The following is a 22,513-nucleotide window of genomic DNA, read 5'->3' as shown; positions in this document are numbered from 1 at the left end:
GGTCAATATTCAGTGTAAAAAAAAACATTTTAAATAACTTCAAACACACTTAAAATCATATTGCACAAAATATTATGAAATATTATTGCAAAATTCCAGACTTCCAGACAAAAAAATCACTTTATTTTTGTTTCCATGTTCTGTCCTTGATTTGCCAAATGATGTGGTCAAAGATGAATGTAAATCAGGGTGGGCTTAAGCTTCATCATTGGTCCACTAGCTCTAGATAAACAGCTCCTCCTCTAGTCAATCAGGTGAAGCTGGGAGTTGACGTCAGTCCAATGTACCCCATTAGCTGTTGATGAACAGTGTTCTGTTTATGTGTACAGGTGAAAATATGGATAACCGTCAGCTGGGGTAACGTATTCCCATATAGGACACTGCTATATGTGTCTGCCTCTCACAGCTGTACAATTAGTATTTAGTGGCATACGCATCACTCTATATAGTAATGATCTTAGATCTGCAGTGACTCTGCAGATAAGAAGTGTTAGTTTTAGCAGAACTTATTTCCAGCTCCAGCAACACTTATTTCTGTGAAGTTTCCACTGCTCTTGTTATCACAGGTCAGCTGTTTTGTGAAGAGCCTAATGCTGAACACATTATTTTAAATACTATTATTATTATTTTAAACAGTGACTTTTATGAGTAACATACTTATGTATTTATTTAGCAGACTCAGTGTAGCATGACAAACACTAACCACAATTGTCATGTTATGTGACTGGTCTCCCCACACTAAAACTTCAATCAGCAGTCAATGAAAAACATGTCTATTTTAAATGATAAAAACCCTCTTATTTTCTAATATCCATCAATCCAAAGGGATCGATTTTGTCTGCAAAATGGTATAATTACAGTATCTGACTGCAGGGGATAGCACGATAATACTAACCAAATAATGCTAACTAGCTACACCCTGACCTCCAGGAAATAGTGTCAAAAAACATTGGCTTCCACTGTTATACTAGCGCTCACTAGTGTTCACAATAAGAATTTTCCTTTACAAGAATAACTTGTTAACAGATAGGGCGCCACAAGAGCAGCAAATCAATAACAGTTTAAATGTAACTTAAGTAAAATGAATAGAAACATTTAAAATAAAAAAGCACTAAGTCACAGATACTTTAAATAGTTTCGTACATATTCTACAAATGTTTTATCTGCAGTAAAAAGTCGTTTACAAATATAAGTTAAACCTTATAAAAGCATCTTCTTCACTGACAGACAGTGCATTTAGGTTTGGTTTCAAATAGCTGTAAGTATTCACTTCATCCCGGTCTCTTTCGATTCTCTGTCTACTATCGCGATTCTAGTGAGAAATGATTCAAATGATTCTTCCAAACGGGCTTGATGAATCATTCAACTGAATCGCGAATTGATTCAAACCGTTCCGCTAACCAAGTTGGCCAATTCATTGAAGAGAACCGACTCAAAAGAACGATTCATTAAGGAATCTGATTAGTTATAATTCTAAACAGTCGACATTAAATAACAGGCATATCATTTGATTATAGAACTAGGCGTCATGTCCATTTAGTAGTTTACAGTAGGCTAGTTTACAGATGTAACAGTGTCTCAAAACCAGTTTATTGCTATCTACACAACAGTTCATTAATATATTCTTTCATGAACTAGCTTAAAATGATTTCAGCAAGAAATCATGTAGACCTATGCAAATTCTGCTCTTCGGGACGGCAAAAAGATACAAGAAAGCACAAACGCGTATCCAATGCAATCAGCAATTCAAAACAAATTTGACCAGCACACAGTCTCTGGAAATTGAAATATTGTAGGCCTATCATAAAAAGCCGTATGCTCAAGAGTTTTCCTTACCTTGAGGGATCTTGATGGCGTGAAACTCCAGACACAGATTTGTGAGGGTCTTGTGAAGATCTGCACCTGCTCCACCTGCCAAGGTGTTCTGAGGTTTCAGTGATTTGCTCTGCGGTTACAGTGATGTTGTGTGTGATTGCAAAGGTGGTTGTTTACTAAAGAGTCACATCAGTTATGATATTGCTCGGGTCTCTCCTGCGATGCAAGACTGGGGTAAATTTTCACCTGTTTTATCGTCCACCAGGTGAACAATGTAAACTCACAGTGTACAATACAAATACATGATATTATAACTGAAAAATATAATTTACAGATGTAAGGTTAATTTTCGTGCCTCAGAAAGTGGTGCTTCCCAACTTCTACTAAGAAAAAAATGCATAACGCCACTTAAATCGAATTTACAACTGTAGCGGAGACCCGTAACTTCGATGCTGCAGAGATGCGCGTGCATGTGACGTCACTCGAACATGGCGGCACGCAGCGAAATGGTAAACAAATGGTAATCATTCACTTCTAAACAAGTAAAATTGAGTAAATATGATACTATTGTACTAACACCTCTCGCGTTTGCGGAATCATTTATGCTTTTAATGCTACACACGCCAGCGTACTCGCTTTTGCGTTTGGCAGTGAGCTACTGTAAAGCTAGCATGTTTTTCCTTATACGTCATCGGTAAATTGACTTACGAACAAGTCGAAATATTCCACATTTAAACTATGTTAATAAAAAAAACTACAGAATTAACGAGGCCTGTGATGTGCTATATTTACACTGGCAAAATATGAGTTTGTCCTATCTTTTTTTTTTTTTTGTAAATAAAGTAGCTTTTAAAAGTTATAATTTTGCATGGTGTCCAGTTTTGATATGACATCTTATATGTGAGACGCTTCCGAATCGTTATCATTTCTGATTTCACATTTTTACCACACTTTTACAGGCAAAAATATCAATAACTATGCACTAAAATAGCATTTTCCCATTGTACATTACACGGACAAAACAGAGTTTGTTTGGAACTGCCTAATATCTTATTTTGAAATGTTAACAATATGTGCGGAAATCTACAAATAATGCAAAAGAAAAAAAGCCTTCTCCATAAAGTGTTAACCTACTACAAGAAGCATAAATACAGCATTATAGCGCCATCTAGTATTCTTAACCAGGAGCACCTTCCCACGATTTGCTCCATTTTCCAATAAAAACATACGAAAGAGAAACGTTTAATACACAAATTACAGTTTATGAATAAATGGCGCCATCGAGTTAATTTGTTCTGCAGGTGTGTTTGGCGATACAAATTAAATAAAGTTAGTGATGGTGGAAAAAAGTGACGGTGAGAAATGTATTAGTTAAATTAACAATGTGAATAATGATGTATATAATGATGTTCTTGATGGGAGATTCAGAGACAGACTGAAGCTGGACAATCAAACTACATTCAAAGTGCTAAAATGGTGACTGAATATAAACCAGATAATAGTTCAATAATATTGTATTACTACTTTAATAATGATTATTTTTATTGGTTTATTCTGTGATAGCGTGAAGTAGCACAACAATACATGTAAAACATTCAAGATAAATCTTTGGTAATTAAATGAAAAGAACAATCAGAAATCAATAAGCTCACACAACAGTGAAAATCATCAGAATTTACTATTTACATTCACATCTGTTCAGAAACACAGATGGGCACATTCACTTCAGTTAATATCAAATATAGGTAAAAAAGGTAAAAATAAAATGCAATTTTATAATAAACAATCAAAAAAGCTAAATAATTGAAATTAAATTTAAAAACTAAATTATTGTACAGAAAATCCCTGCAATAAAAGTGCTGCAGCTTTCACACAGTGTCAGTCAACGACAATGGACACAAACTCACGTGTTTCTAGCATCTTCTATAAGCGGAGAGTGTTAAAGTATTACAGAGAGACATGACATTAAGATTTAACATGCATACGCTGTATAATCTATAGATACCCACAACTCATCAAGTATTTTTGATAAGCAAGTAATAGAGAAGCAAGTATGAAACTGATTTTGAGTAATCTTAGATGATGATGATATATTCTTTGCATATTGAAGCTGTGTGTCTTCACTCATCAAAGGCATGTATGTCTCCCCTTGGTCATAGCAACTGTTTGCAGTGCAATCTGGGGAAATAAATGATGATTAGTATAAATAAATATGATATATACCTAACTGCATTTTGGTGCAGTTGCTGATATTTACATGGTCAAACTAAGTTAAAATTCTGCTATAAAAGGATTTCTGTCACAGAGGACACATGCATTTGTTCACAAACAGCTTAATGCAGTAAAACAGGTCTTGTCAGTTGAAGTAAAAAAAATAAAATAAAATGGACTTCAAAATTAATTAATGCATTCATGACGCAGAATGAACAATCAAAACACTGCAGAAGGACACACAACAATGATCTATTTATGGTCCAGATTAACATAAGGGCTTTCCTGTCACACATTTCCAAAGATAATAATTTACAGTGACATGATTCATCTGACCAGTCATACAAACTCACAAACCCCCATCTAAGCAGATTCACACTACTAGAATACGAAAAAAAAGTTAACAGATGAATTTATTACAACAAAAGATTTTAGTGACTCACCAGAGATGGTTGTCATGTGTCACAGAAGCTTATACTGTAAAAAAAAAAACAAAAAAAAAAAAACAAAGAGTTATGGAACATAAATATTAACAAGAACAATAAAAAATGACCAGAAGTGAATGCAAGAAACTTGCTTCATGTGTGCATCCCGCTTCCTGTTCATTAAATCAGTATTCATATTCTGCCATTTTACCACCATCTTTAAAATTTAAGCACATTTTTCTTATGCTGGATCAGCTGTAATACCAAGAAAACACAGAACGGTCCCCTAGCGTTCTCATGGTTTCATTTGGTTATTTTTTGGGACACAACAGTAACAGCTTGACTAATGAACAACTTTGTGACTTAAAACCTAACAATTCTACCACTGAAATGTAGCTAAGCTAGTACTGTAAGTCGTTACCGACACAGACTGGTTGTAAATATATTTATACTAACAAATATCGCTAAAGCTGGTTATAGAGATTATGAGCGTGAATTTCAGTCCAGTTTATAAGATGATAAAAGCGTAAAACTAAAACTTTTAAAATGCAAGTAAAAATATATTGCACAAAAAAAAAAAAATAATAATAAAGCAACATTTGCAGAATAGCAAACAGGGGTCAATATTCAGTGTAAAAAAAATAAATAAATAACATTTTAAATAACTTCAAACACACTTAAAATCATATTGCACAAACCTGAAATATTATTGCAAAATTCCAGACTTGCACAAAAAAATTATGTTTTCCTGCTCTCAGTCTCAGACATGTTCTGATCATATTTTTTATTTTTTGTATGTTCATTCACTTTATTTTTGTTTCCATGTTCTGTCCTTGATTTGCCAAATGATGTGGTCAAAGATGAATGTAAATCAGGGTGGGCTTAAGCTTCATCTTTGGTCCACTAGCTCTAGATAAACAGCTCCTCCTCTAGTCAATCAGGTGAAGCTGGGAGTTGACGTCAGTCCAATGTACCTCATTAGCTGTTGATGAACAGTGTTCTGTTTATGTGTACAGGTGAAAATATGGATAACCGTCAGCTGGGGTAACGTATTCCCATATAGGACACTGCTATATGTGTCTGCCTCTCACAGCTGTACAATTAGTATTTAGTGGCATACGCATCACTCTATATAGTAATGATCTTAGATCTGCAGTGACTCTGCAGATAAGAAGTGTTAGTTTTAGCAGAACTTATTTCCAGCTCCAGCAACACTTATTTCTGTGAAGTTTTCACTGCTCTTGTTATCACACGTCAGCTGTTTTGTGAAGAGCCTAATGCTGAACACATTATTTTAAATATTATTATTATTATTTTAAACAGTGACTTTTATAAGTAACATACTTATTTATTTATTTAACAGACTCAGTGTAGCATGACAAACACTAACCACAATTGTCATGTTATGTGACTGGTCTCCCCACACTAAAACTTCAATCAGCAGTCAATGAAAAACATGTCTATTTTAAATGATAAAAACCCTCTTATTTTCTAATATCCATCAATCCAAAGGGATCGATTTTGTCTGCAAAATGGTATAATTACAGTATCTGACTGCAGGGGATAGCACGATAATACTAACCAAATAATGCTAACTAGCTACACCCTGACCTCCAGGAAATAGTGTCAAAAAACATTGGCTTCCACTGTTATACTAGCGCTCACTAGTGTTCACAATAAGAATTTTCCTTTACAAGAATAACTTGTTAACAGATAGGGCGCTACAGTAGAGCAGCAAATCAATAACAGTTTAAATTTAACTTTAGTAAAATGAATAGAAACATTTAAAATAAAAAAGCACTAAGTCACAGATACTTTAAATAGTTTCGTACATATTCTACAAATGTTTTATCTGCAGTAAAAAGTCGTTTACAAATATAAGTTAAAGCTTATAAAAGCATCTTCTTCACTGACAGACAGTGCATTTAGGTTTGGTTTCAAATAGCTGTAAGTATTCACTTCATCCCGGTCTCTTTCGATTCTCTGTCTACTATCGCGATTCTAGTGAGAAATGATTCAAATGATTCTTCCAAACGGGCTTGATGAATCATTCAACTGAATCGCGAATTGATTCAAACCGTTCCGCTAACCAAGTTGGCCAATTCATTGAAGAGAACCGACTCAAAAGAACGATTCATTAAGGAATCTGATTAGTTATAATTCTAAACAGTCGACATACCAGGCATATCATTTGATTATAGAACTAGGCGTCATGTCCATTTAGTAGTTTACAGTAGGCTAGTTTACAGATGTAACAGTGTCTCAAAACCAGTTTATTGCTATCTACACAACAGTTCATTAATATATTCTTTCATGAACTAGCTTAAAATGATTTCAGCAAGAAATCATGTAGACCTATGCAAATTCTGCTCTTCGGGACGGCAAAAAGATACAAGAAAGCACAAACGCGTATCCAATGCAATCAGCAATTCAAAACAAATTTGAGCAGCACACAGTCTCTGGAAATTGAAATATTGTAGGCCTATCATAAAAAGCCGTATGCTCAAGAGTTTTCCTTACCTTGAGGGATCTTGATGGCGTGAAACTCCAGACACAGATTTGTGAGGGTCTTGTGAAGATCTGCACCTGCTCCACCTGCCAAGGTGTTCTGAGGTTTCAGTGATTTGCTCTGCGGTTACAGTGATGTTGTGTGTGATTGCAAAGGTGGTTGTTTACTAAAGAGTCACATCAGTTATGATATTGCTCGGGTCTCTCCTGCGATGCAAGACTGGGGTAAATTTTCACCTGTTTTATCGTCCACCAGGTGAACAATGTAAACTCACAGTGTACAATACAAATACATGATATTATAACTGAAAAATATAATTTACAGATGTAAGGTTAATTTTCGTGCCTCAGAAAGTGGTGCTTCCCAACTTCTACTAAGAAAAAAATGCATAACGCCACTTAAATCGAATTTACAACTGTAGCGGAGACCCGTAACTTCGATGCTGCAGAGATGCGCGTGGATGTGACGTCACTCGAACATGGCGGCACGCAGCGAAATGGTAAACAAATGGTAATCATTCACTTCTAAACAAGTAAAATTGAGTAAATATGATACTATTGTACTAACACCTCTCGCGTTTGCGGAATCATTTATGCTTTTAATGCTACACACGCCAGCGTACTCGCTTTTGCGTTTGGCAGTGAGCTACTGTAAAGCTAGCATGTTTTTCCTTATACGTCATCGGTAAATTGACTTACGAACAAGTCGAAATATTCCACATTTAAACTATGTTAATAAAAAAAACTACAGAATTAACGAGGCCTGTGATGTGCTATATTTACACTGGCAAAATATGAGTTTGTCCTATCTTTTTTTTTTTTTTTGTAAATAAAGTAAATTAGCTTTTAAAAGTTATAATTTAGCATGGTGTCCAGTTTTGATATGACATCTTATATGTGAGACGCTTCCGAATCGTTATCATTTCTGATTTCACATTTTTACCACACTTTTACAGGCAAAAATATCAATAACTATGCACTAAAATAGCATTTTCCCATTGTAGCCTACATTACACGGACAAAACAGAGTTTGTTTGGAACTGCCTAATATCTTATTTTGAAATGTTAACAATATGTGCGGAAATCTACAAATAATGCAAAAGAAAAAAAGCCTTCTCCATAAAGTGTTAACCTACTACAAGAAGCATAAATACAGCATTATAGCGCCATCTAGTATTCTTAACCAGGAGCACCTTCCCACGATTTGCTCCATTTTCCAAAATAAACATACGAAAGAGAAACGTTTAATACACAAATTACAGTTTATGAATAAATGGCGCCATCGAGTTAATTTGTTCTGCAGGTGTGTTTGGCGATACAAATTAAATAAAGTTAGTGATGGTGGAAAAAAGTGACGGTGAGAAATGTATTAGTTAAATTAACAATGTGAATAATGATGTATATAATGATGTTCTTGATGGGAGATTCAGAGACAGACTGAAGCTGGACAATCAAACTACATTCAAAGTGCTAAAATGGTGACTGAATATAAACCAGATAATAGTTCAATAATATTGTATTACTACTTTAATAATGATTATTTTTATTGGTTTATTCTGTGATAGCGTGAAGTAGCACAACAATACATGTAAAACATTCAAGATAAATCTTTGGTAATTAAATGAAAAGAACAATCAGAAATCAATAAGCTCACACAACAGTGAAAATCATCAGAATTTACTATTTACATTCACATCTGTTCAGAAACACAGATGGGCACATTCACTTCAGTTAATATCAAATATAGGTAAAAAAGGTAAAAATAAAATGCAATTTTATAATAAACAATCAAAAAAGCTAAATAATTGAAATTAAATTTAAAAAATAAATTATTGTACAGAAAATCCCTGCAATAAAAGTGCGTAGCTTTCACACAGTGTCAGTCAACGACAATGGACACAAACTCACGTGTTTCTAGCATCTTCTATAAGCGGAGAGTGTTAAAGTATTACAGAGAGACATGACATTAAGATTTAACATGCATACGCTGTATAATCTATAGATACCCACAACTCATCAAGTATTTTTGATAAGCAAGTAATAGAGAAGCAAGTATGAAACTGATTTTGAGTAATCTTAGATGATGATGATATATTCTTTGCATATTGAAGCTGTGTGTCTTCACTCATCAAAGGCATGTATGTCTCCCCTTGGTCATAGCAACTGTTTGCAGTGCAATCTGGGGAAATAAATGATGATTAGTATAAATAAATATGATATATACCTAACTGCATTTTGGTGCAGTTGCTGATATTTACATGGTCAAACTAAGTTAAAATTCTGCTATAAAAGGATTTCTGTCACAGAGGACACATGCATTTGTTCACAAACAGCTTAATGCAGTAAAACAGGTCTTGTATGTCAGTTGAAGAAAAAAAAAAAAAAAAATTGACTTCAAAATTAATGAACGCATTCATGATGCCGAATAAACAATTAAAACACTGCAGAAGGACACACAACAATGATCTTTTTATGGTCCAGATTAACACAAGGGCTTTCCTGTCACACATTTCCAAAGATAATAATTTACAGTGACATGATTCATCTGAGCAGTCATACAAACTCACAAACCTCCATCTAAGCAGATTCACACTGCTAGAATACGAAAAAAAAGTTAACAGATGAATTTATTACAACAAAAGATTTTAGTGACTCACCAGAGATGGTTGTCATGTGTCACAGAAGCTTATACTGTAAAAAAAAACAAACAAACAAACAAACAAAGAGTTATGGAACATAAATATTAACAAGAACAATAAAAAATGACCAGAAGTGAATGCAAGAAACTTGCTTCATGTGTGCATCCCGCTTCCTGTTCATTAAATCAGTATTCATATTCTGCCATTTTACCACCATCTTTAAAATTTAAGCACATTTTTCTTATGCTGGATCAGCTGTAATACCAAGAAAACACAGAACGGTCCCCTAACGTTCTCATGGTTTCATTTGGTTATTTTTTGGGACACAACAGTAACAGCTTGACTAATGAACAACTTTGTGACTTAAAACCTAACAATTCTACCACTGAAATGTAGCTAAGCTAGTACTGTAAGTCGTTACCGACACAGACTGGTTGTAAATATATTTATACTAACAAATATCGCTAAAGCTGGTTATAGAGATTATGAGCGTGAATTTCAGTCCAGTTTATAAGATGATAAAAGCGTAAAACTAAAACTTTTAAAATGCAAGTAAAAATATATTGCACAAAAAAAATAAATAAATAAATAAATAAATAAAGCAACATTTGCAGAATAGCAAACAGGGGTCAATATTCAGTGTAAATAAAAAAAAAAAATAACATTTTAAATAACTTCAAACACACTTAAAATCATATTGCACAAACCTGAAATATTATTGCAAAATTCCAGACTTGCACAAAAAATTTATGTTTTCCTGCTCTCAGTCTCAGACATGTTCTGATCATATTTTTTTATTTTTTGTATGTTCATTCACTTTATTTTTGTTTCCATGTTCTGTCCTTGATTTGCCAAATGATGTGGTCAAAGATGAATGTAAATCAGGGTGGGCTTAAGCTTCATCATTGGTCCCCTAGTTCTAGATAAGCAGCTCCTCCTCGAAGCTGGGAGTTGACGTCACTCCAATGTACCTCATTAGCTGTTGATGAACAGTGTTCTGTTTATGTGTACAGGTGAAAATATGGATAACCGTCAGCTGGGGTAACGTATTCCCATATAGGACACTGCTATATGTGTCTGCCTCTCACAGCTGTACAATTAGTATTTAGTGGCATACACATCACTCTATATAGTAATGATCTTAGATCTGCAGTGACTCTGCAGATAAGAAGTGTTAGTTTTAGCAGAACTTATTTCCAGCTCCAGCAACACTTATTTCTGTGAAGTTTTCACTGCTCTTGTTATCACACATAGGTCAGCTGTTTTGTGAAGAGCCTAATGCTGAACACATTATTTTAAATACTATTATTATTATTTTAAACAGTGACTTTTATAAGTAACATACTTATTTATTTATTTATTTAACAGACTCAGTGTAGCATGACAAACACTAACCACAATTGTCATGTCATGTGACTGGTCTCCCCACACTAAAACTTCAATCAGCAGTCAATGAAAAACATGTCTATTTTAAATGATAAAAACCCTCTTATTTTCTAATATCCATCAATCCAAAGGGATCGATTTTGTCTGCAAAATGGTATAATTACAGTATCTGACTGCAGGGGATAGCACGATAATACTAACCAAATAATGCTAACTAGCTACACCCTGACCTCCAGGAAATAGTGTCAAAAAACATTGGCTTCCACTGTTATACTAGCGCTCACTAGTGTTCACAATAAGAATTTTCCTTTACAAGAATAACTTGTTAACAGATAGGGCGCCACAAGAGCAGCAAATCAATAACAGTTTAAATTTAACTTTAGTAAAATGAATAGAAACATTTAAAATAAAAAAGCACTAAGTCACAGATACTTTAAATAGTTTCGTACATATTCTACAAATGTTTTATCTGCAGTAAAAAGTCGTTTACAAATATAAGTTAAACCTTATAAAAGCATCTTCTTCACTGACAGACAGTGCATTTAGGTTTGGTTTCAAATAGCTGTAAGTATTCACTTCATCCCGGTCTCTTTCGATTCTCTGTCTACTATCGCGATTCTAGTGAGAAATGATTCAAATGATTCTTCCAAACGGGCTTGATGAATCATTCAACTGAATCGCGAATTGATTCAAACCGTTCCGCTAACCAAGTTGGCCAATTCATTGAAGAGAACCGACTCAAAAGAACGATTCATTAAGGAATCTGATTAGTTATAATTCTAAACAGTCGACATACCAGGCATATCATTTGATTATAGAACTAGGCGTCATGTCCATTTAGTAGTTTACAGTAGGCTAGTTTACAGATGTAACAGTGTCTCAAAACCAGTTTATTGCTATCTACACAACAGTTCATTAATATATTCTTTCATGAACTAGCTTAAAATGATTTCAGCAAGAAATCATGTAGACCTATGCAAATTCTGCTCTTCGGGACGGCAAAAAGATACAAGAAAGCACAAACGCGTATCCAATGCAATCAGCAATTCAAAACAAATTTGAGCAGCACACAGTCTCTGGAAATTGAAATATTGTAGGCCTATCATAAAAAGCCGTATGCTCAAGAGTTTTCCTTACCTTGAGGGATCTTGATGGCGTGAAACTCCAGACACAGATTTGTGAGGGTCTTGTGAAGATCTGCACCTGCTCCACCTGCCAAGGTGTTCTGAGGTTTCAGTGATTTGCTCTGCGGTTACAGTGATGTTGTGTGTGATTGCAAAGGTGGTTGTTTACTAAAGAGTCACATCAGTTATGATACTGCTCGGGTCTCTCCTGCGATGCAAGACTGGGGTAAATTTTCACCTGTTTTATCGTCCACCAGGTGAACAATGTAAACTCACAGTGTACAATACAAATACATGATATTATAACTGAAAAATATAATTTACAGATGTAAGGTTAATTTTCGTGCCTCAGAAAGTGATTCTTCCCAACTTCTACTAAGAAAAAAAAATGCATAACGCCACTTAAATCGAATTTATAACTGTAGCGGAAATCCATAACTTCGATGCTGCAGAGATGCGCGTGGATGTGACGTCACTCGAAAATGGCGGCACGCAGCGAAATGGTAAACAAATGGTAATCATTCACTTCTAAACAAGTAAAATTGAGTAAATATGATACTATTGTACTAACACCTCTCGCGTTTGCGGAATCATTTATGCTTTTAATGCTACACACGCCAGCGTACTCGCTTTTGCGTTTGGCAGTGAGCTACTGTAAAGCTAGCATGTTTTTCCTTATACGTCATCGGTAAATTGACTTACGAACAAGTCGAAATATTCCACATTTAAACTATGTTAATAAAAAAAACTACAGAATTAACGAGGCCTGTGATGTGCTATATTTACACTGGCAAAATATGAGTTTGTCCTATCTTTTTTTTTTTTTTTTTTTTTTTTGTAAATAAAGTAAATTAGCTTTTAAAAGTTATAATTTAGCATGGTGTCCAGTTTTGATATGACATCTTATATGTGAGACGCTTCCGAATCGTTATCATTTCTGATTTCACATTTTTACCACACTTTTACAGGCAAAAATATCAATAACTATGCACTAAAATAGCATTTTCCCATTGTAGCCTACATTACACGGACAAAACAGAGTTTGTTTGGAACTGCCTAATATCTTATTTTGAAATGTTAACAATATGTGCGGAAATCTACAAATAATGCAAAAGAAAAAAAGCCTTCTCCATAAAGTGTTAACCTACTACAAGAAGCATAAATACAGCATTATAGCGCCATCTAGTATTCTTAACCAGGAGCACCTTCCCACGATTTGCTCCATTTTCCAATAAAAACATACGAAAGAGAAACGTTTAATACACAAATTACAGTTTATGAATAAATGGCGCCATCGAGTTAATTTGTTCTGCAGGTGTGTTTGGCGATACAAATTAAATAAAGTTAGTGATGGTGGAAAAAAGTGACGGTGAGAAATGTATTAGTTAAATTAACAATGTGAATAATGATGTATATAATGATGTTCTTGATGGGAGATTCAGAGACAGACTGAAGCTGGACAATCAAACTACATTCAAAGTGCTAAAATGGTGACTGAATATAAACCAGATAATAGTTCAATAATATTGTATTACTACTTTAATAATGATTATTTTTATTGGTTTATTCTGTGATAGCGTGAAGTAGCACAACAATACATGTAAAACATTCAAGATAAATCTTTGGTAATTAAATGAAAAGAACAATCAGAAATCAATAAGCTCACACAACAGTGAAAATCATCAGAATTTACTATTTACATTCACATCTGTTCAGAAACACAGATGGGCACATTCACTTCAGTTAATATCAAATATAGGTAAAAAAGGTAAAAATAAAATGCAATTTTATAATAAACAATCAAAAAAGCTAAATAATTGAAATTAAATTTAAAAAATAAATTATTGTACAGAAAATCCCTGCAATAAAAGTGCGTAGCTTTCACACAGTGTCAGTCAACGACAAACTCACGTGTTTCTAGCATCTTCTATAAGTGGAGAGTGTTAAAGTATTACAGAGAGACATGACATTAAGATTTAACATGCATACGCTGTATAATCTATAGATACCCACAACTCATCAAGTATTTTTGATAAGCAAGTAATAGAGAAGCAAGTATGAAACTGATTTTGAGTAATCTTAGATGATGATGATATATTCTTTGCATATTGAAGCTGTGTGTCTTCACTCATCAAAGGCATGTATGTCTCCCCTTGGTCATAGCAACTGTTTGCAGTGCAATCTGGGGAAATAAATGATGATTAGTATAAATAAATATGATATATACCTAACTGCATTTTGGTGCAGTTGCTGATATTTACATGGTCAAACTAAGTTAAAATTCTGCTATAAAAGGATTTCTGTCACAGAGGACACATGCATTTGTTCACAAACAGCTTAATGCAGTAAAACAGGTCTTGTATGTCAGTTGAAGAAAAAAAAAAAAAAAATTGACTTCAAAATTAATGAACGCATTCATGATGCCGAATAAACAATTAAAACACTGCAGAAGGACACACAACAATGATCTATTTATGGTCCAGATTAACACAAGTGCTTTCCAGTTGCACATTTCCAAAGATAATAATTTACAGTGACATGATTCATCTGAGCAGTCATACAAACTCACAAACCTCCATCTAAGCAGATTCACACTGCTAGAATAAGAAAAATAATAATGTTAACAGATGAATTTATTACAACAAAAGATTTTAGTGACTCACCAGAGATGGTTGTCATGTGTTACTGAAGCTTATACTGTATAAAAAAAAAAAGAATTATGGAACATAAATATTAACAAGAACAATAACAAATGACCACAAGGCAATGCAAAAAACAGATCATTTGCTTTATGTGTGCATTCCGCTTCCTGTTTATTAAATCAGTATTCATATTCTGCCATTTTACCACCATCTTTAAAATTTAAGCACATTTTTCTTATGCTGGATCAGCTGTAATACCAAGAAAACACAGAACGGTCCCCTAACGTTCTCATGGTTTCATTTGGTTATTTTTTGGGAACCAAATGAGAATCTTCTAGGAACGTTCCCTGTAGGTTCTCTTTTTAATAACCTATAAAGAATGTTCCCTGCAGGTTATTTTTAGGTTTAAATTTATAACCTACAGAAAACCTTCCCAGAACGTTCTCTGCAGGTTATTTTGAAGCTTTATTTTTATAACCTAGAGAGAACTTTACCAGAATGTTCCCTGCAGGTTATTCGTTGTTATGTAAACTAATTAAAACTTTGCAGATGTTTCTGATTATTACAATGCTGAAATGTATTTTTATTTTTTATTTTAAATCACAAACTATTTATTATGTCTGAAATAAGCTTTTAATTAAGTGTTGACATCAAAGTGGTGAAATCACATTATAATGATAATATAATTCACATTTTTAAGCGTAGTCAGAAAAACATATCATAAATACTGGGTGTATTTCTTTACTGCGCGCCTCCTCCGACTGCCTTTCTCCTGTCTTCCATATAAAGCCGTGGGCTCCGTAATTTAAAAGTTATCCGTCATTTCGTTTTACTGACAGACTAACATTTGCTGATTGATCTCTTTAATAATTACTTATAATTCATATATATACAAGAGTAAATATTGTGATTTCAGTGAGATTTGACAGCTCTGATTGAAGAGAACATGATGTCAACCGAGACGTTTTCGTTTACTGACCCACAGAGCGAAAGCACATCATCGTTAATTCAATGGTAAGAAAAAAATGTAATGTTATCCTAGGTAGAGTCAAATGAATGTTGTTTATTTTAATGTCTGTAAAAATAAAATTCACATTTTTAAAATCCAATATTTTGTTGAAGTCATTGTTATTTGGAGCTTTAATAAACACAAATTCTGGGTTAATGGTATGGTACTTATATCTTACATATTAACAAATAAGAAAAATATAACATATTAAAGGATAATTCAGTTTCATTCATTGCTCCTTATGATGGGTAAATGTGCTCTAAATATCTGTTATGATTAACCAATAGTTTAAAACCAGACATAGTGTGTAGTAGTGATTATTGAGGTCCACATTCATCCATCTTCCATGCTGTGGAATGTGTGGGAGTGTGGACGTGCAGAAGCCGTATTGGAGTGAAGAGGTTAGGAGAACGTTCTGGGAACCTTTTAGAAATATAAATAGAATGTTCTCTGTTGGTTAGCCAGGAAAGTTTTCTTAACGTAAATAGAACGTTCCCCTTAGGTTAGGGGAACGTTCCAGGGACCTTCCCTGAACGTTCTCAGTAGGTTCCCGAAACCAAAGGGAAATGTTTTATTTACATAAGGATAGGGCTGCATGATAAATCGAATGCGATTATGAGGCGCGTTTAGTCAATGAAGCCGGTACTTTGATTAGGAGTAAATCTCCATCTCCAGCTGGAGTGTATAGAGTCGTAAATCACTGACAAGCTACGCCAAATCGCGTTCAAAATCGATTTGGCGTGGCTTGTCAGTGATTTACGCCTCTGTGTATTAATTGCCGCTCCAGCGGAACGCACGTGATGGAGATTTACTACTAATCAAAGTACCGGCTTCATTGACTAAACGCGCCTCATAATCGCATTCGATTTATCATGCAGCCCTACGTAAGGAAAACTTTCTTGGCTAATCAACAGGGAGCGTTCTAGGAAATGTTCTGGGAACCAAAAACTAATGTTCTGGGAACTAAAAATTGTTAGCTGGGTACTTACACACTTGGCTTTTTGTCTTTTTGTAAAACACACCAGCTACAGCTGCAGCTACAGCCACCAGCACAGCAACAACTATTCCTGCTATAGCCCCTGGAGATAGACCTGAATCGGAATCTGAAACAACTAAAAACAGACAGCTGTTAGTGTAAAGTCATACCACCAACTTTCATTTAATTAACCATCAGATATGAAAATACAATAAATATGAGTCTGATTCTGTTTAAAGTGGTCAGCATTGTATTGATTGTTACTTCAGATTTTCTCATCCCCTGTTGATCTGGTTATACTGTTTTGGTTGGTGTTGGTATAAACACAGGACTGAATTCAATCAAAACATTATAAGAGGTAAATAATGCAAACATGCCAACATTCATAAACATGCCAACAGTTGTTATTTACGGTGGCCGAGAGAGCTCAACGCGCTGCAACTTAGAAAAAACATGCAAACAGAAAAACCGACAACAAATTAAAAAAAACATCTTTATCAGCTTGACAACACAGGCGCTGCAAATCCTCGCAACGCAACCAAACTCAGGAATGAGCTGCAAACTCAGAAACATGTTGCAAACACACGAACATGCTGCAAATTCAGAAACGTGCTGCAAATAGCATGGAACACAACGTAAATGTTTCAGGGGGACCTAAAAAAGTGACAAACCCATTTGGGACTTGATGGAAGTTTTGAAAAAGTCTCAAATGCAAATGAATAACAAAAAGAATGACGTGTTGTTACATTTGATGGAGGATTTTCATCCATATTCTATCTAGTTCACCGACAACAACTCTGCTCTGACCAACAGCCACGGAACAAATAATCAGGTCCCAGATTGCATTTTAAAGTTATGCTATGTAACTTTTTTGTTAAAAAGTAACATGAAGCAACATGAAGCTGAAAGTTTATCAAAATGAGCAAAATACAGTGATGATGCTAAACAGCAAATTACCAAAGGTAAAAACTCCAATACAGCTTTAAGCAAAACAGTCTGCAAAAAATCCCAAATCAAATTGGCTTGGCTTCTTTCTCCCTCAACAGTAGGGGTGTGACGATATCTCGTGGCACGAGATCTCGCGAGATCCGATGTGTCCCGCGAGATCTGAATGGTCTCGCGAGAACGTGACGATATCATGGCAAAACATTTTGAGGTGCTTACATTAGAGCTGCATGACTAGTCCTTAAAATAGCATGATCTCTATTTAAACATTCACGCGATCTTATTCATGAATGACAACGATTCAGAGAAACACAGTCTTTTTAACCTAATCATCATTGTTACAGACATTTAAATAGCAGAAGTACTGAGATAAAAGCTTATAGTTTGGGTATAAACACTTATTGTCTACAGTAGCGATCAAAACGAAAGTCTGTAGTGTAACGCTTATCCTCTCCGCCAGGAGATGGCGATAACTGCCCCTTTAAAATTTGTCATTGAATCATACATTCAAGAGATTCCAACAGTGAAACGTCTTTAGAGACATCTTTTGAGACACTTCATTTTTTTTTTAATGTTCAAATATAGACTTAAGCAATGAACACTCTGTCAGAACCACTAGTAAATTATGTAATTTTGTTTAGATTTCTAATCCTTTTTTCTTTAGAATGGAGATTTCCAATTTATAAAAGAAAAAGTGCTTTTCAATTTATCAAGAATTCAGAATCCAGCATTAGTTTAAATGTTTATTACTGCATATAATTCATTAAAATAGAAGTTAATAGAAGTTTTAATAGAAGTTAATAAAATTAGAAGTTTTGTGGGTTTTTTTTGTTGAATAAAACACTATTTTCCCCTATATATTTCATCACTGAGGATTTCTTTAAAAAAGTAAAAAAATCCCGTCTCGTTCTCTTGAACCCAATCTCGTGTCTCGTCACACCCCTACTCAACAGACATTTAATTTTAATGTAGCTCTAATAGTAGCTTGAGTTGATTATAGTGTACTACGATTAGGGTTGTGACGATGAGGAAATTTCCGCACCGGTTAATCGGCATGTGACAACACCGGTAATACCGGTATCACCGTGGGGGTGGGAGTTTCCTCTTTTTTTCTGTTTTTAAATAGCTTATAAATGCGTGCGTATTATACTTTTACTTTCAGTTTTGCGGGAATTGGCCATTCGGCGTCAATTGTTTGAATGGACGACAACGAAACTACAAAAAAAAAATTGAACCAAAAATATTGCCAAACAGGTGCTTTTGCATTGCTTTTTGACACTAAATCGTCCGCCATCGTCCGTCTCCTCACCATCAGCTCGGGGGAGCGCTTATTGGGTTCGGGCCGAATGCCGAGCTTGGGCCCCTCTCCCTGGGCAGGGGGAGTGCCCCGGGCTCGGGAATGATTACCAAGCTCGGAGCTCTCTCCCGTATAGCACGCCAAACACGCTTAACTTTTACGTTTATTGACTTATATGTGTTTATTATATGTAAGCGCGAACTCGTGAACTCCTCACGTGATAAATGAAATATGACGCATTGTAGCTATGTTCAGTTTTTAATTATAGTGCATGCTCTCGTCTTAAGTAAATTATTTAGAATGATATTTTCCATTCAATTCAAATAAATATTTAAGAAAAAAACGAATACTTAAAAAAAAAAAACAATGTGGAGACGGTGTCACGGTGGAAAAGTGATGTCACCGGTGTTGCGTCTTAAAACCGGTAACACCGTCAACACCGTCTATCGTGGCAAGCCTAACTACGATATATGTATATATCTATATATAATCTGTAAAATAAACGTCTTGATTCTGTATTCCTATTCATTATTATTCTTTTTCCACAAATGACCAAAAATGACCAATAATGAAAAAAAAAAAAAAAAAAAAAAAAAAACAGTAAATAAACAGTGCACTCAGTAAACTAGTAAAAAAAAAGGTGATAATCACTTTTCTCAAATAAAGACCAAATTCACCAAATGCATTAAACACTCACCACTGACTGTGAATGTCTTCTTAAAGGCTGCGATGTCGGTGGCGACTTCATAATCTCCATTGTCTGTGCTTCTGACATTTACAATGGTCAGAGATCCAGTCTTGTCATCCAGTTTCAGTCTGTCTTTGAAAATCCCACCAAGAACTTCATCATATGTTTTAGCCACACCAGCTGCTTTATTGATTCTAGCTATGCGATTGCGTTCAGCTCCAAACCTCCACTCTAACACATCATCTGTCTGTATTTCAGTGAGGCCAGTGACTAGAGTGACAGAGTTTCCCTTCACCTCTGATACTGACTCACCAAACACACCTGGAAAACAAAGAACAAATACACAGTCAACAATTAAAATAAAACACTGTCACTACACATTCAGATAATGTAGCCTTGTCTTGTACACAATTCGCTGCATCCAAAAGCTATAGAAATCTCAGGAGTTGTATAAAAACTAAATTTATAACTAACAACTGGATAGCTGGACATAACATTACACAAAGTCAGTCAACTATTATAATATATTTTTAATATTAATATTTTATAAAATGAATTATAATTGTATAATATTTTATAATAATTATATTTACATGCAAATTTAGGTAGAGTGTATGTTCTAATAAAGGCTTATCAGTCTACTTGGAATTTTAAAGAACAGTTAAAAAATTAACAGGTGGTTAAAAATTCTAATATAAACAAGATACTTTTCTAAACATTCGGTGCAGGAACAAGAAGATAAGCGAACTAGTAGGCCTAATTCGTAGGCCTAGTATTTATTGGTTTTACAAAGTGAAACCAAAAGTGTTTCTAAAGAAGCATAAGCCTCACCTTCTAGTAGCACTACGAACACACAGAACGACAATATCTTCTTCATATTGCAGAAAATTTCAGTAAAACATACAGGAACATGTATTTTCCGAAGCCGATCAGTGGATATTGGTTATTATCTCCTCCTCTGGGTTTCTGGGTGTCAGAGTCGCACAGAATCGACTGACAGAAAGAATATTGGGTGACAAACCGACTCGATAGAAATATTGTATATAGACTGAAAAATCACCGTACTGATGAAAATATTAAGGGTCTTTATGTTGTATTATCGTGAAAGCAAAAAGCGCAGTGACTGTCAGAAATGGCGGAATATTCGACGTCTTCTTCGTTGGATTTTGACTGCAGCTTGATGTTGCACTACTGCCATCGTCTGGAGGTAAGGCCAGTTCACGTCGCACAGTCAAATCAACAAACACGTTTGGCAGTGTGAACATGGCAGTCATTTTCATTATATATATATATATATATATATATATATATATATATATATATATATATATTAAATGTTATACATTTGATATTTGTTTTGCTATTTAAAGAGCATGTTAGTAATGCCTTTAGGCAGGTGCACAACACATTCTGCTTATATTACACACACAGGGCTGTATAACAGCACACAAATATGCCAAATATTAAAAACGAAAGGATTACAATATAAAATATTATTATCGTGTACATAAATCTAAAAATATCTACATGTCACAACTGAAAGTCAATCGTTTTCATTATGCGCACTGTTTTTTTTTTTCTTCCCACTTTGGCTTTTGAAAACAACCACGTTGGCAAAGAGGATAGAGGATAGAAAGGGGGTGCTTGTTGGGGGGCATGGCCCGTTCAGTCTTTGTTCAATTGCAAATTATGCTGCGTAAATAGCAAATCTGTCATAGCGCATTTGCAACTGGCTCTTAAAGGGAATGAGAAATAAGACGGTGATTGGTTTAATGCATGTTAGGCCAAAAACACACCCATGACCACTTTTCCTATCCTTAACCTAGCAAAAGTTGATTTGGACATGCCCTAAGTGGACCTGGCCATGCGCTTTAGACCATGTGCTTAGATCGTTAAAATATGGCCTAAAGTGTTTCTTCCTTAACTTTTCACAGTGCCAACTTTTTTTTTTTAAATCAAAGATGTCTTCCTTTCTTGATCCCACAGTTTTTGCCATTGGTTAATCACTCTTTCCCATTCAGTAATTTTGAAAGCCTGTTATCCGTATCTATAATACATTTTTTTAAAGCTTGTCTGGCTATTTTATCTACCCTTTCATTTCCCATAATGCCTATACAGGGATTTAGTTTAGTCTTTTTTAAGACATCCTCATCCAAACTGGACAGCAAATACAGAATTTTATTTAGATTAAATCAAGAATGTAAGTCACAACTGACAGTCAAACACAATAGCCATGCACACAATAGAAACGTAAACATACACCAAAAATAAATTTTCACAAGTTGTCCTGGCTACAGTAACTTCCACTAAATGTTTCCTGTAATTGCAACACAGTGGTCAGGAGGATTATTGCACCATTTATTTTTGCAAAACGTTGTTTCAGTTCAGCAGAGTTTCTTATATGGGTAATTTCAGAAAGTATGTTTTCTTTTTATAGTTTATTACTGCAATGTTTAATGTGTATATAGAAATATAGATGTTAATATGAATGATTTTCCTTTTTTTTTCCACAGGTGTTTACCTTTATTTTGAATTATTGTACTGAATGTTTTTGAGTTGAAAATATCTGTTAATTTACTATAAAATGACAGTAATTTTCTACTAGGACATTGTCTGTTTTCCTACACATCTTTTTTTTTCTTTTTTTTTTTTCTTTTTTTTTACAGTGGATTAATGCAAAGGCATGCAGCTTTGTGAAAACTTGAGAGACTGTGGTTTAGAAAAAAAGAAGCAGAATTAGAGTACAACCCACAGCAGACACATACTTACACAGAAGTAGTTTTCATCTCTGTGATTATAGACTCATTTCAACATTTCTCTCTTTCTAAACTGCAGAAGAAAATGTTTC

General features: G+C 34.5%; 1 protein-coding gene across 1 annotated transcript in view; it reads right to left on the bottom strand.

Annotated features, from left to right (window-relative positions):
• Positions 1–8,860: 8,860 nt before the first annotated feature.
• LOC141339276 (uncharacterized) overlaps positions 8,861–22,513 on the bottom strand; it is a 727,444-nt gene continuing 713,791 nt past the window's right edge. Inside the window, exons 5-8 of the mRNA XM_073844903.1 lie at positions 19,678–19,986; positions 16,749–16,871; positions 9,617–9,650; positions 8,861–9,138 (exon numbers count right to left, since the gene is read on the bottom strand). Of these exons, the coding sequence (XP_073701004.1) occupies positions 9,646–9,650; positions 16,749–16,871; positions 19,678–19,986 (437 nt within the window). The 3' untranslated portion in view covers positions 8,861–9,138; positions 9,617–9,645. The remainder of the gene's footprint in view (positions 9,139–9,616; positions 9,651–16,748; positions 16,872–19,677; positions 19,987–22,513) is intronic.

The sequence above is a fragment of the Garra rufa genome, chromosome 7 (assembly GCF_049309525.1).
Source record: "Garra rufa chromosome 7, GarRuf1.0, whole genome shotgun sequence".
Classification (NCBI taxonomy): Eukaryota; Metazoa; Chordata; class Actinopteri; order Cypriniformes; family Cyprinidae; genus Garra; species Garra rufa.
The sequence above is the reverse complement of the archived record's forward strand: the minus strand, read 5'-3'. Positions and strand labels throughout refer to the sequence as shown.